General features: G+C 47.0%; 1 protein-coding gene across 4 annotated transcripts in view; it reads left to right on the top strand.

Annotated features, from left to right (window-relative positions):
- The window catches only part of KCNIP2 (potassium voltage-gated channel interacting protein 2), a 1,298,474-nt gene extending 1,284,494 nt beyond the window's left edge, over positions 1-13,980 (top strand). For all 4 annotated transcript variants that reach the window (XM_069239572.1, XM_069239574.1, XM_069239573.1 and 1 more), the window contains one exon: positions 9,733-13,980. In XM_069239572.1, the coding sequence (XP_069095673.1) occupies positions 9,733-9,780 (48 nt within the window). In that variant the 3' untranslated portion in view covers positions 9,781-13,980. The remainder of the gene's footprint in view (positions 1-9,732) is intronic.
- Positions 13,981-14,996: the final 1,016 nt, after the last annotated feature.

The raw sequence follows: 14,996 nt of genomic DNA, 5'->3' as shown, positions 1-14,996 counted from the left end.
GACAATACCATTAGGAGGCCATGCAGCAGTGGCAGGCCCAAAACACCACCATGGCCTCCATAGGACCTGACCAATGTCATTCAGGAGTCCACCACCTCCCAGCAGGCCCCTACCACTGGCCACATCGCATCACAGCTATCCACGTCAGCTACAACTAGTGGCGTGGAGGCTCTGCCACAGGACTCGCAGGACACCAGCACCCCGAACCCTGTAGCTCAAGAACCCCCACGCAAGCAAAGACATCCAACTTGACATACAGTCGGCCATGATGGCCAGACCACGACCACCGCTATGAAGTGATCCTCTCCTAAACATTCTCCCTTGTGTCTGACTGTGACACCCTGTTGACTGTCCACTCCCATTTCTCTGTCTACCCATGGTCAGCACACTGGAGCCGGACTACCTACAGCTGGACTCACCTTTCCGATGATCTACGCCGCCATAACCCCACCCATTACCCCCTACACTTGTACATACCAAATAAACAACTATTGGGCACAGTTCATGTCTACCTATTTATGTACACATGCAACTGGCAATACCTGTACAACTGCACATACATGGGAGGGTGACAGAGGGGGTAGCAAAATCCCAGGAAGATGGACGTGTAGCAGGCACTGGCTGGAGATATGTGTCAGTGGAGGCAACAGGTCAAGCAGGGACCACAGAACACCACAACATTGTCCTGAAAGTAGAGCAAGACAGGGACAACAATCACTGTAGGCATCACAGATGCCAACTCAACACAAATGCACACTAGGAACAGGAATACATTGCAGATATGCCAGTCATTTCTACAACCATATGGCCAGTACCTACACACAATAACAACACTTACCAACCCAATGGTCCAACCCGCACAGCACCCTGAGTCAGACCTTACCACATATCCACTGCCACCAACAACAATGTAGCACTGCCACCCAATGTCAAATCCCATGATAGATGCTGCACACATGCAACAAACCTGTGTGGCACACATAGCACCTGCAATAGCAGCTCAGGGAACATATTACATTCACATTGATGGCACCAGTGCACCAACACAACAGCAGCCTAACTATGAGCTTTATCTGTATACTGTGGCTACTTAAGTCATGGGGACACGTGATACCACCCCCGCACCCCCCCCCCATTCAGAATCTGAGCTACAACCAATAGCGTCAGTGGTCACAGACAACTGGTGGCATCAGGGACAAGGCTGACAGCTGTAGAGGACACATACACAGAGTTAACACACACATGTATCTCAGCTGAAGTAATCTCAAATCAGCTCAGCCCTGGAGTCAGCTGCATCCACATCATCCTCCTCTTCACCACTCCCCATGTCCCCTTCATCAGCCACTGGCATACCTACCCCCTTCTCTGCATCCAGCGATGGTATGTGACGCTTCAGGGACAGATTGTGCAGCATGCAGCAGGCCACAATGATCTGGCACTCCTTCTGTAGTTTGTAGAGAGGGCACCCCCCAGAGACATGCAAACACCGGAACCTGGCCTTCAGCAGACCAAAGCATCGCTCAATGACCCGTCTGGTACGACCGTGGGCCTAATTGTAATGGTCCTCTGCAGCTGAGGTTGGATGCCTCACAGGTGTCATGAGCCAGGGCAGGGTGGGATAGCCAGAGTCACCTGTGTGTATAGAGGGAAGGGGCATGTCAAGACCGGGGTGGGAATAGGGCAGGGACACAAGAGTCCAGAGGGCCACATTTATGCTGGGATACATACTGACAAGCCAGGCCTGGTCCCTCTGCAATGGTGCCATCATGTGTGGAATGCTGCTGTTCCGTGGGATGTAGGAATCATGCACAGAGCCTGGGTACCTGGCCGTCACCTGGGAGATGTACTAGTCCGCGAGACACACCACCTGCACATTGACCGAATTAAAGTTCTTGTGGTTTCTGTACACCTGTTCATTCCTCCTGGGTGGCACCAGGGCAATGTGGATGCCATCAACGGCCCCAATCACAGGTGAGACGTGTGCCACATGGTAGAATGCAGTTTTGACAGTTGGCAATTCTGCACGTCTGGGGAACCGGATGTAGCTGCACATATGTTTCATCAGGGAAAACAGTACATCCCTCAGGACTTTGCTGAACATGGGCTGTGATACCCCAGCTGCGAGGACCACTGTGACCTGCAAGGAACCTGACGCAAGGTAGTGGGGTACTGATAACATCTGCACTGTGGGAGGGATGGCATTGGGATGACCAATGGCAGGCAACAGATCCGACTCCAACTGGGTCACCAGTTCCATGATGGTTACACAGTTCAGGCGATAGGTCTGGATAATGTTGCCGCCTGTCTGCTTCCATGGGACAGGTGGAAGTGAGATCATCCCACCGGCGTAACACGTCATGGCAGTAGGCTGTCACGACCGCCCCGCTACTCACCATTGGCTCACACTGTTGCCAATGGGAGGCAGGAGCCAATGGTGATCGCCAGCTGTGGTGACGGTGATGTCCGGGGCAGCTCTGACCGCTATTTCATGTGCTCATGCTCACTTGAATCCTGAACCTTGTGCACTGAGGACCTCCACTGCGTGTGCTGCTGTGTACTGACTCTGGTAGCCAAGATGCAGCACCCTGCAGGAGACAAGGCCCCAGGTTTCACCCAGGAAGAGTTAGAGTGGCTTGTGGACTGGGTCCTGCCTCTGTGTGGACAGTTGTATGGGGCAACCTACATGACTGTGTTCTTCTGTCTGTGTTACCCATGCAGGTCAGCGCCCATCAGAAGAAGGGGATTTGGTGTGCAAGTGCGGACCCTCGGATGCCCGGCGGACCACCCACTGCAGAAAGCAGTGGGAGGACCTGAGACCCTGGGCCCTGAAGACTGCGGAGGCCCAGCTGTGGGCGTCCTCCCAACGAGGAAGGGGTGACCATCGGACCCTGACCCCCTAATGGCCCGCATATTGGCGGTGGCCTACCCTGAGGTGGGTGGGTGCTTGAGGGCAGCACAGCAGCCACATGGGGGTAAGAACTCACTCTCTCTTGCGTCATGTGTTGACATGGTGGCTCTGGGTGGGCACCATTGGGTAGCTGTGGCGTGGATGCTAGATACACTGATGTCCACTATGAGTTGTGTCCATGTGAGCAGGATTGACATCACAGGTGTTAGTAATGCCATGCAGTCAGTGGTAGCGGGGCAGACTCCTTCAATGAAAAACAGTGTGGCCACCTACTTGCTAGATCTGCTTGCCAGCACATGGCAACTGGATCTTCAGAGCTGGGGTGTCAGGGGATTGTGATTGGTCCTGGCCAACCACTGTGCAGGGGTGTATCCATGACCTCAATCAGCTTGCAGGCACTGCATGTATGTTGGGGTGGGTGCACCAAGTGGTGACAGTGCTTCTCGAAAATAGCCAAGGGGGCCTGCCAACTAGCCATGTAGGATCCTGTTGGGTAACCAGTCCTGTGCATGCTTGTCTCAACGGCCATAGGTAGAGGGCAGGTACTGGACAGGTGTGGCGGGTATGACACTCCTCATGTAGATGTTTGCATCAGTCAGACCATCAGCGGTTGGCATGTTCATTGTTGCGGTCTCCCATGGCGTTCCCAAGTTGTAGGATGTTCAAAGGTGGGCATAAGGTATCATGGCATGGCATCAAATGCTGCTGTTCTACCCTGTGTGACTGTTGTGCTGGCATTGACCGATTGCACCCTGTCCCCCTATCTCTCTCTCTCTCCCTCCCTGTCCTCCTCTGTTTTTGTGTGCATCAGCATCATCTGGTAAAGGAGAAAGGGCACCAGCGAGTGGGGAAGCTGCAGCCCACGGGACCCGAGAGGCTGACACCAGCGGAGCCTAGGGGACCAGTAGGGCGGAAGGCGAGGGGAGTGCCACAGGAGAGGCCGGATTGACCACTACATCTTCAGATTCCTTCTCCGATGGCGGCTCCATGATGGTGGCAGACCCGTCGGAGACCACCCCAGCACCATCCTTGTCCACCATCCCCCTTACCAGCACAGCCTTCCCTGTAGCTCCCCACCCAGTTGCTGTGCCCGCTCACCCAAAAGGGTGGGCATCTCCTTTGCCGCAGGCACCTCTGCCCCTGCCCTAGTCAGCCCTGCTGCCCTGAATGAGGAGGCTATTGACCTCCTGAGGTCCATCTCTGTGGGGCAGACAACTATTGAGAATGACATTCAGGGACTGGCATCCCTGATGCAACAGTGCCCTGCGTTCCTGGAAGGCATTCACGGTGCCCTGTCTGGTCTACATAGATCGTTTCAGGCTCTGGCCTCCTCATTGAGGGCCTCCTCGTTGACGGCAGCCAGTATCCCTTCTTCTGTCCCCCCTACAGCTACCTGTTCCCAATCCCACATCCCTCTCCCCTCACCCGTCCAAGGCACACCTACTGACCCACATACAGCCACATCCACCCACAGACACGGTACGCAAGGACAAACATAAGCACCACAGATGCCACCACCGCCATGCATACACTAAATATACGCATGCAGACATGCAGTCATGTTGACATCCACACCCTGCACTGACTCCCCAACCACCTCCCCCCTCACAGTCGACACAACACTCACACCTGCAGTCAGCATCACATCAGTCACTTTTCCTGCCACATGTGCCCTCACTGCCACCATCACCACATCTTCTGACCCTCATTCATGCACCCCATACACCACTGGTGCAGACATCACAACTATCAACACACTCACATGCAGCACATCCACCATACCTGCAGAGACCACCCCAACATACACTCACACCTCCCCCCTGTCATCTCCCTGCATCTCTTCCCCACCTCCTCCCAGTACATCTAAACGCACCAACTCACCCACCCAACAGTCCCCCAGCACACATATTTCATCCACCAACGCACCTGCACCCATGGCACATCCACGTTCACAACTCACAACCATACCCACTCCCTCCACTCCCAAACGTCTTTCCAGTGACCTCCCATATGTTCTCCAAAAACATTTCCTCCGTGAGTTTTCCCTGTTCCACACCACTGACCCAGTGCCTGTTTCCCCCAAGTGCCCCGCTACCCTTCCTCTGCCCCAGCCATCCGCATCCCAGTCTGCCACTGCCCCCTCCCCTCCATCATCTGCCACTTCCTCCCCTGTCACGTCCACTGCTCCTGCTACCAAACCCAAGCCCACTCCCACCTCTTCCCAGGCCAAGCCCACTCCTTCCACTTCCAAGGCCAAGTCCATACCCACCCCCCTTGCTAAGCCCCATCCAAGGGCAAGCCCAGAGACCCCCCCATCTAAGGGCACTCCTAAAGGGCCCCCTTTCAGGCCCAGAAGGAAGGACCCACCTCTCCAAGCCCAAAGACCCACTCCTGAGGTGCCTGCATTCCCCATTGGTGCCCCTGCCCTGTGGAGGTCTGCACTTTGCAGTCAGGAGTCAAGTTTGGGCGTCATCTTGTGCCCAGTGTGCTCAGGGCACTATAAATTTTGGACTGGCCCTTGGGCCCGTATGTACATTTGTTATTGCACATTTTTGCAATATATTATATTTATGCGGCACTACACCGTTGGTGTCATTGTTACCTACCTAGTCCTGGCTTTCATTCACCATGTATGTGTGGTGGTTGTTGGTATTGGTGTGTGTGTGTGTTGATAAAGGTGTTTGTTTGCATGTGTGTGTGGGCAAGGCTTCCCGTGTGTTGTGTGTGTGTACTAACGTGATTCCCTCCAGTGTGTGCTAGGCTGGTGTACTTACGGTTGGTGTTGTGCTCGCCGTCGCTGCTCCGGGAGTTGCAGGGCCAGGTAGAGGATTGGAAGGAGCTGCAATTTGTGTGCCATGGTGCCTACAGAAGTGCCTGTGTTCCTGAAGGTAAGTGTTCCCTGTATATTGTTCCTTTCCGCCAAGCTTTTCATGGCAATGGTTCTGCCCTGGAAATCCTGCTGGTGTGCAACTTCGTAATGTGGTCATGGGATGCTGCCTGACTGCCAGGCTGGCGATGGCTGCTGCCTGGTGCACCAGCCCTTCCGCTGTGGCGAGCCAAACGGTGACTTGTCTGTGTTCTGCACAGAACTTGTATTATGGTGGCTTTCACTACCGGGCCCACGGCGGTGCAGCTGCCAACTTCACTGCAGCAGTACGCTGACCCCCCCATACTCATAACGAGGGCCTTGGGGGTCATATTTATGAAAGCTTTGCATCATGCTTGCATCAGATTTTTAAAGCCACACAAAACCACTTTGTGTAGATTTGAATGGCTTAAAAAATCTGGAGTGATGCAATGCAGCACAAATCACTGAGTTGCATTACTCTGCACATGGGAGGCGTTCCTTGAGCTTTGCGTGGGTGTTCCCACGCAACTCCCATTGTTTTTTGATGCAATCCCAGATTTACAAGGACTTGTAAACCTGGGAATGCCCCAAAATCTTATGCCTCCCCAGGAGAGGCGTAACATGGAGAAATAGCTTTACTTCTTTCCTTGTTTTCTCTTCCTATGTGTGCTGCATTTTGAAGCAGTCGTAGAAAGACAAAAAAGCCTCTCAGGATTGTTTTTATGCAGGAAGGTGCCCCTTCCTGCACAAAACCAAACCTCATTATAATGAAGGCACCCATGCACCATGGTGCAAGGGTGCCTACATTGGCTCTACACTGCCAAAATGGCACCAGTGCAAGGAAAATGGCAGGAATGTGCCCTATTGGATAAATACGGTGCATTCATGCCCTTTCCCTGTGACCCAGGTTAGCACAGCAAGGTGACTTGCTGCGCTGCCCTGCACCACAAATTTCATAAGTACCTCCCTCAGGCCTTTCACACAAAACATTTGTGGCTGGTGTTAACCTATTTGAAACTTTGCATGCCACCTCCCCTCCGGATCTTGGTTATTCTCAGTTTCTGTTCAATCATTCATTATTAGACTTCTGCTGTGGGTTTTCTTCTGTACAGAACCAAGCAGGCCAAGCTGCTGATGGATAATGGTTTAGGTGCATTCTGATGAGATACTACTTGTGCAACGACTTACAAGGGACATGGCTAACAATTCATACTGGACATCTCATTTTGGGATGTTGGTCAAGACTGACTTACATGTTGCTGCTCCCCTTTTGCAGTGGCAAAACTAAGCTAGCAAAATGGAATACTTCTCAGAGGAAGATCAGTAGAGGCCTTCTCAGTGTCAAGCTTTCAACAAAACGTGTTATTTTATTTTATGTATATTGGCCCTGACCTTAACAGCATCACTGATCTTCTTTAAACAAAAATCATTATTTTCATTGATAATTAATAAGATGAAGAGAAGGAGTTTCCTTGCAGTGACTGACAAGAAAATAAGGTCCTTACACCGTCCGTCCTAAATAGGGAGGACGGTGGCATGTCCTTCCTTTAAAGGTCCCTAATCCGTTGGGCCGCCAGAGAAAGTTTTTCGTTGGTGAATCCAACGGGGACTCTATTGAAAGAAAGTGTAAGGTCTACCATTTTAAATGATGCAGTTGGAACGAGGGTTGGACGCACAGGTCATTCTGGTGTGTTTGCAACAGGGTACCCTGTCTGCTAAGCCCTAAATCAGGTCCATTATCTGTTATAGCACTTTTAAAAATAAATGTGCATGTGCCCGAGGAAATCGAAGCAACTATAGTTTGTCCAAATTGATTGTAGTCTGGATTCAAGCTAGGAGCTATACAGCTGCTGGATCTCTGGAATTTCAGGAAAATGTTCCTTGTTTAAAGTTAATTAGATCGCAATGTTTATGCCATATAATATTCTGACAGACAAGCAATTAAGACCTTCTCCCAAAGTGGAGTGAGTGTCGGGGCAGCTAACTTAGCTGATGTTTGGCCCTTAATAGTGCTTATATATTTCCTAGAGAATCCTCCTGGTCTTCCCCTGTAAGGTTTCTCAAAACATCTGCGGCTCTCAAAAGGACGAACCATCTCTTTTTCACCGATGCGTTTCCCAATTGAGCCTCCTAATTCACTATGTGTGTTGAATTTCTCTATGCAGCAGTATGATTACTGGAAGATTTCTACAATGAATTAAGCTAATTATCATGTTTGAAATTAGACTAAAGTGAATCTTACACTATGTACCACTTTGTAATAGCAATACTTGTATTCGTTAAAAAGCAGAACGTGGTAAGACCAGGTTTCGCACAGGCTCTTTAATAAACCGAGAGTGTAAGAAAAAAGAGAAGGACATTTCAAAGCGCTAGATCAGAAACTACATGGAATAAACTCATGCATAAGTCTCTGAAATTCAGGCTGCATCCAGGCGTTCATTCCAAGAGAGCAGAGGGCATGTGTATAATTGATCATTTTTGTTGAGTGGACTGAAAATATTTATCACACACTAGACAGTCACCTTAACCTAGGTGCGTGTGATGCACTAAACAATTACCTTATATAAAGAGAACTGATATGACCATTGTTCATCAAAGGCCTCAAAAAAATCTTCAGCCCTCTCTCCTCTAAAATATGTTGTCATTTTATATTAAAGTTTAGGGCTGTTTGTGCCACTTACCAATTGTGAATACTGATTTTGGCAATGTTTTGCATGTGCATCTAAATGACAGCAACTGCCCACATAAACATAGATTTCTTATTCAGCAGCATCTGTATTGAGTTTCCTGCTTAGTACCCACTTTTATTGTTCGTAGCAATCCCTCTTGTTAGCAAATTTCAACTATCTTATGATCTAGTAGCTCCAATGTTCAAATGTTTTCAATCATAATACAGAGAAGTCCATAGTAGTTCAGAGAAGAATGGCACAAGGCCAGAATTTCTATACAACTACTACCTGAAATGTAAATGATTTACAATAAGATGCACTAGTGAATTTGTCTTATGTATAATATAATTGACCACATGTGGCATGATGGCCCTCTTGGGTTTACTTTGGTAAATTTCTCCTTAAGCCTGATGGACACAGAAAAAGGTGCCCTTAGGCTTCCAAAGTGCAGCAGGTGCATGGATGAGGACGTCTGTCAGGAAGTACCCAGACCCTGGCAGAGCCACTACAGCTCGCCAAGCTAGAGAAAGAAAAAAGAAAAGGCACTGTCCAGCCATAACGTGAAGAACAGCTGCTGTGTACTGATCCTTACTTGAGCTTCACGTAAAGCATTGCATGTCCCTAAAAACCAACCCGCTTAACCACTGGCGGACAAGTAACCAAGAACCGGTGATTCAATACATTTGAACGAGATAGTTATTGTGGCTGCCGAACAGCAAGACATGAGGATGATTTATTGTTAGAAAGTGACCTTTTAGACGTTTTGTTCCCTGACAGGACATTTGATTTGGATGTCAAATTGTTGTTTTTCCCACAGACTCAGGGGATGCGTAGTCCTGTGTTGTAATATCGGTTGTTATATCTTTATTAATGAATGGGGTTATGCATTTGGCTGCTGAGTTGGTAATTAAAAAGTAAGAAAGCAAAATCCTCCCCTCTGTTTCCTTAATACATTTAAGAATGTTCAGACTCAAAAGCTAGGAAAATGTGAATTTTGTTGCAAAAGGCTGTGTTTTGAATCTTTTGCTGATGGTGTACCGACGAGGAAGAAGAAACAGAAAATACCCCGGGAGGGGCTTTAAATCCAATAGTTAGTGCTAAAATGGGTGCAAATATTCTGTTTATATTGCTAAACTTGAAGCAAAAGAAATAAGCAATTCTAGGTCCAAACTGTATTAAGAATAGTACTATTTTTCTATCAAACTCACCCATACATTATATTTGCTTTCAGTCCCCAACTTGCTTGTTTGATTATCTGACATCCACTGAAGATCTAATCTCAATATTTTGTTTTTGTATTTCCTTAGGATGAAAATATCATGCGGTCCATGCAGCTGTTTGACAATGTAATTTAGTTCTCAACACCTCCCTTTACGACTACGCCTCAACCTGGAAGAACTTTATCCTTGCTGCACAAAACACATAACAGCTTCTCTGAAAAAGACATAATGCAGTTTAAGAAATCAATCTTTTTAAAGATTTTTGCTTACTGGGAAAACTTGAGACATAACAAGAGGACCCTGTCCTTGGTAGGTCCTCGTGCCCTGATCCAATGCACCCAACACAATAAGAACTCTGATCCATTAAGCCATGGGTTGACTTGCCAACTCTTCGGCTTGCTCACAGGTATGGCAGGTGGATTAATACCATTTACTGGACAGCTAAATGCACTAGAGATAGACTGTCGGACAACTCAAGATGTGTCGCATCCTTCAGCATGAATTTCATACCTCCTATCACTTGCATACAAATAGATCTTTTATTAACTCTCTGTGGCGTGAGGTGGTCTCATCTCTGGGGTCTGCTAATAGCACACTCCTGCGGAAGCATAACCAGCACTGCACTTGATACTCTACAACCTTACATCTGTAACCATCGGGTATTCTGCAGTGAAACATAATGTGTGGCTAGGAGACCTGTTAAAATGTTATGCTAAGAAGCATGGCCAGTAATGAATGATTAACATTTGGAGATTATTGCATGCACCATACTGAAAGGCGTGCCGGAAATGCATCTGGACATACTATTGACCAATGGACATAGTTATCATTACAAAGGACTTCTCAAGAATTGCAGCTTATCAAATGATCAACTTGCATATCCAATAAGGTCAACCTGAGAAATACGTCATCAGTACACTTTTGCAACAATATCTGCTTGCTGTTTCTTTTCTAGGTTAGTTCATTTATTAGAAATTGTCCTTTGAAATCCAAAACTTGAATCAAGTTTGATAAAGATGGAAGGGGAAGCCTGCAATGTTGTAAGATTCCTACAGAGACTACACATCCTGCTTGCCTTGTTATTACCTTTTTTCTGGTTTGCATATTTACGTGGACCTCAGTTAAAGGACACGCTTGCATCATCAATCCTGAGTTGCATGAACCAATTTCAGTTGGTCCGCAGGCTTCATGGGGGAAAAAGGAACAAGCTGAATATGGGCACAAGGCAGGTGAGGCTTGTGGCCAAGCAACATGCATAGAACAAGTGTTTGACAGACCATCTCTCGCGATCCAAATACCCAAAGACATGGTTGGGGATCTGAGTCTGATTCGACAGAGTTCCTGCTCATTCTTGGAGTTAGAAAGTGTATTATGTTCTTCTTGTGATATAGCACTGGATAGATGTCTTTGCAAGTTTGCTTTCTCTGAAAGATCAAACTGTTTGGAATTATCCCAAGCCGCATAGCTTTAGAATCCAATAAAAAACTATCACCGCTGATCTCGGTAGAATTGTGGCTTTCAATAGTACATTAGTAATAAAAATGTTCCCAAGTTCCACATTTCCAATGAAGGCCAGTCAGTACACAGCTATGTTTGTTAATATTAACAGATGTTGCCCATTTTTTGACTAGACGCTGTTATAAAATGATTTATCTGTTCCTCCTGCCTAAAAGGTCAGAGTGCATTTTAAACAAGCATTTGCAAAGCCAATAGGTCTCCCCTTTGGGGCATATTGGCTTTGCCAGTGGTTTTAGCCATGGTGCACAGTGTCCGTAATGCTGTGCATAATGGCCAATAAACAGATAAGAAAAGCCTAGGTGATTTTTAGGCATGCACACCAAGAATGTGTGCCACTTACCAATTGTGAATACTGATTTTGGCAATGTTTTGCATGTGCATCTGAATGACAGCAACTGCCCACATAAACATAGATTTCTTATTCAGCAGCATCTGTATTGAGTTTCCTGCTTAGTACCCACTTTTATTGTTCGTAGCAATCCCTCTTGTTAGCAAATTTCAACTATCTTATGATCTAGTAGCTCCAATGTTCAAATGTTTTCAATCATAATACAGAGAAGTCCATAGTAGTTCAGAGAAGAATGGCACATGCCACTAAAAAGTGGGAGCACACAAAAGTATAGAAAAGGCCATAGATGAACTAGTTTAAACATAGCGCACAGGAGGGCAAGTGGAAGGACAAATCTGAACAAAACTGTAAACGCACTGAGAACAGCTCGAAGGTATAAGGTGCTCAAAGTAGAATATTTACAATGTTTTGCAAAGAAATGTGCTGAGAGAAGTGAAAAAACACAGGACGTGGGAAACCCTTGCACTAGCATGGAGAGTGCTAGGTGCTTTTGACCAAACAGCCGGAGCTGGCTGAAGGTGCCATACACGACATAGGGTCACTTGATACGACCTGCAGCTCACATTCAAAAACCCCTGGGATGCAGCCTGGGAGCCGTAGGGAACCAGAACTTATTCATAAATAGCCAAATTCCTTCACCTTCAGATTGGCCATTTGTAGGTCTCCACCTGCTATGGAGGACTACGAAACCAGCATTGAGGCTGCACCCTCCTTGATCAGACGCTGCAGCGGACTCACTGAGACTGAGTGATAGTTCAGGAGGTTAATGCATACACTATTAAACTAGGCGTGTGTGAGAAGGTGGCTAGTCAGTCTCTTGGGTCAATAAAATCAGTAACACGGAATTGAGTATCCAGCACATATTGATATAAATGATTGATTTATTGATCGTATAATCAGCTCGCTGTGACACCTCTAAAGCCTATGCTGTATAATGATACTAATTATAAAGTTATTTCATCAGCAAGCCATCTGGACTTTAATATGCTGCTGGTATAGTGATTGACGCAAGTTATTGGTTTACAAAACAGAGCAAATAACAACATGGCTCAGTGTGTAGAATGCTCTGCGCTGACAAATGCAGTGGACTTAGGGACACAAATTATTTCGGCACATGGGGCTATGCCCAAAATGCTCCACACAGACCACAAACATGAGGTAGCAGCCACTATCACATGCAATCAGGTCCTCTGGAATAATGCGACACAAAATGACCAAATTGCTTGGTTAAGTAAATTATGTTGCATAAAGTGGTCCATTTTGTGGCAGTATTACTTCACTATTTTGTCATGTGTACATATTAACACTGTCTGGGCAAAGGTTTCACTTCACTAGTGTCCGTTTAACACCTAAATATAGCAACCAGTTCAGCGGTATAAGTGGCTGCCACTGCACACCAATTCGGGTGGAAGCATTTTAGTAACTTTTTATCTGCTTGAGCGTGAAAGTTTTTTGTTAAAATCTGCAAATTACGAGTCAAATGATAGATTATGTGGCAAGTGTGGAAAATCCATATTGACACAGAAAAGACCACAGACACAAAACAGCATAGTTCCAGTGGCCCCGCATTTAAACCATCTTTACCCAATAATTAGTATATCCTGCATTTGCAGACGTTTATACAATATATGATAATTTATCACCAAACAGTAAACAAAACTGCAGTTGTAAGGCCCACGGGCCATACAAATGGCAAAAATCTGCTATACAAGCACACCTAAAATAACTTATGTGTTCCATTTCAGGCTTTTCTTGTCAAAATAATTTGACGTTCACATCTCAATTTGCCTGATAATCATCTCTCTCTGGTAACTGTTGCTACAAAAGACCGGATTCAACAGTACTCATTGAATTGACCTTGGAAGGATGAAAGTCTACTGTGACCCTGCTGAGATATTCAAACTTCCGACCTTCAAATTACTTGCAGATCTCTGCAACAGGCACACAACCCCAGGGAGCAAATCTGGCGATTAACTCCTGTAAACTGATGGCACCTTTTTCTAGGCCCATCATGTGGCGCAAGGTCACAGGCTGAAAGAGATCATCACGGGTGCGCTGAGAGTGGGAAAAGTGATCCCTGTAGTGCTGTGTGTGTGTGCACCAGTGTTTCTGTGGGCCTGTATATCCATTTCCAACTTCGAAAAGAAAGCTTTCCGCTTATGCGTGCATTTTTAATGCTGCCTGCATCACTTTCACCGTTTGTTCTTCGCACTTATCTCCTATGCAGCGCCTTGCCGCTCTCACTGTTTTCACTTTGAAAGCAATATGCTTTTTTCTCTCCCATGTGTCACATTTTCACAGCTTTGTCCTCCAGTAGTCAAAATACAGTGTTTTTTTAAAGAAATTATTTCTGGCTCTTTGTCACAGGGTCGCATTGGCAGTACATTTCCACACAGTGCTCAAAGATATAGCTTCAAGGCACTCAAACAGGTAATAGCACATACACGATTCAGTGCGGACGCTCAGGGAAACAAAAGGGAGGAAGCGGTAATGGGTGGATGCATTGTGGGATGGTAACTCAGTGAGGGTAATGGAGAAAAAAAAATGCTACTTGCTTCTAGAGAGAAGATGTGGCATAACATCCAGAGTTCTAGTCTCTGTTCTCCCTGCGACCACAAAATTTAAGAGAAATGCAGATCTGGAAATTTTAAATAAAACAATAGCGAAAGCCAACAAAATGCTGTTCCTCAACTACATGTGGAACAAAAATGACAAATGCCAATCATAATATAGGGACAGCTGAACAAACACGTAAAGGAAGAAAAGCTAACATTTCAAACACGAGGGAAGAACAAAGATAAATAGTGCGCGCCAACAAACCAACATGCAAAAGGGCAACCCTACAAGTAAGGGGCATGCTCTGTGGAAGGGGTTGACAAATAAAAGGAGGGCCATAAGCCAACATTAACCACACAGAAGCAAGCCTTTGCAAAGGACATGCAAAGCAACACATTAAAAGCAATGGGCAAGCTGTTTGCTTACCGTGTAGTAACAGCATGTCTCGAAGGAACAGCGCATGTGCTGCCTGGACGAGACCTAAAAATGATGTGTCAGCCATGCAGGGAGGCTTCCTGTGCTTAGTCTGGAGAATTGGGAGGATAGTATTTACCTAGAGATAAGTATGTTATCACCTGAGAACAGGTAGTTTTAGTAGTGCCCTAGGGTGGATAGTGGTCAGCTTTGCTTTGTTGACTTTTAAGTCATAGAGGGTCATTCTGACCCTGGCGGCCGGTGGCCGCCAGGGCCACCGACCACGGGAGCACCGCCGACAGGCTGGCGATGCTCCAATGAGCATTCTGACCGCGGCGGTTCAGCCGCGGTCAGAAGCGGAAAGTCAGCGGTCTCCCGCTGACTTTCCGCTGCTCATTGGAATCCTCCATGGCTGCGGAGCGCGCTCCGCAGCCATGAGGATTCTGACCCCCCCTACCGCCATCCAGTTCATGGCGGGAAAGCCGCCATGAACAGGATGGCGGTAGGGGGGGTC

The sequence above is a fragment of the Pleurodeles waltl genome, chromosome 6, assembly GCF_031143425.1.
Source record: "Pleurodeles waltl isolate 20211129_DDA chromosome 6, aPleWal1.hap1.20221129, whole genome shotgun sequence".
NCBI lineage: Eukaryota > Metazoa > Chordata > Amphibia > Caudata > Salamandridae > Pleurodeles > Pleurodeles waltl.
Note: the sequence above shows the minus strand (reverse complement) of the source record. Positions and strands in the feature narration are given on the sequence as shown.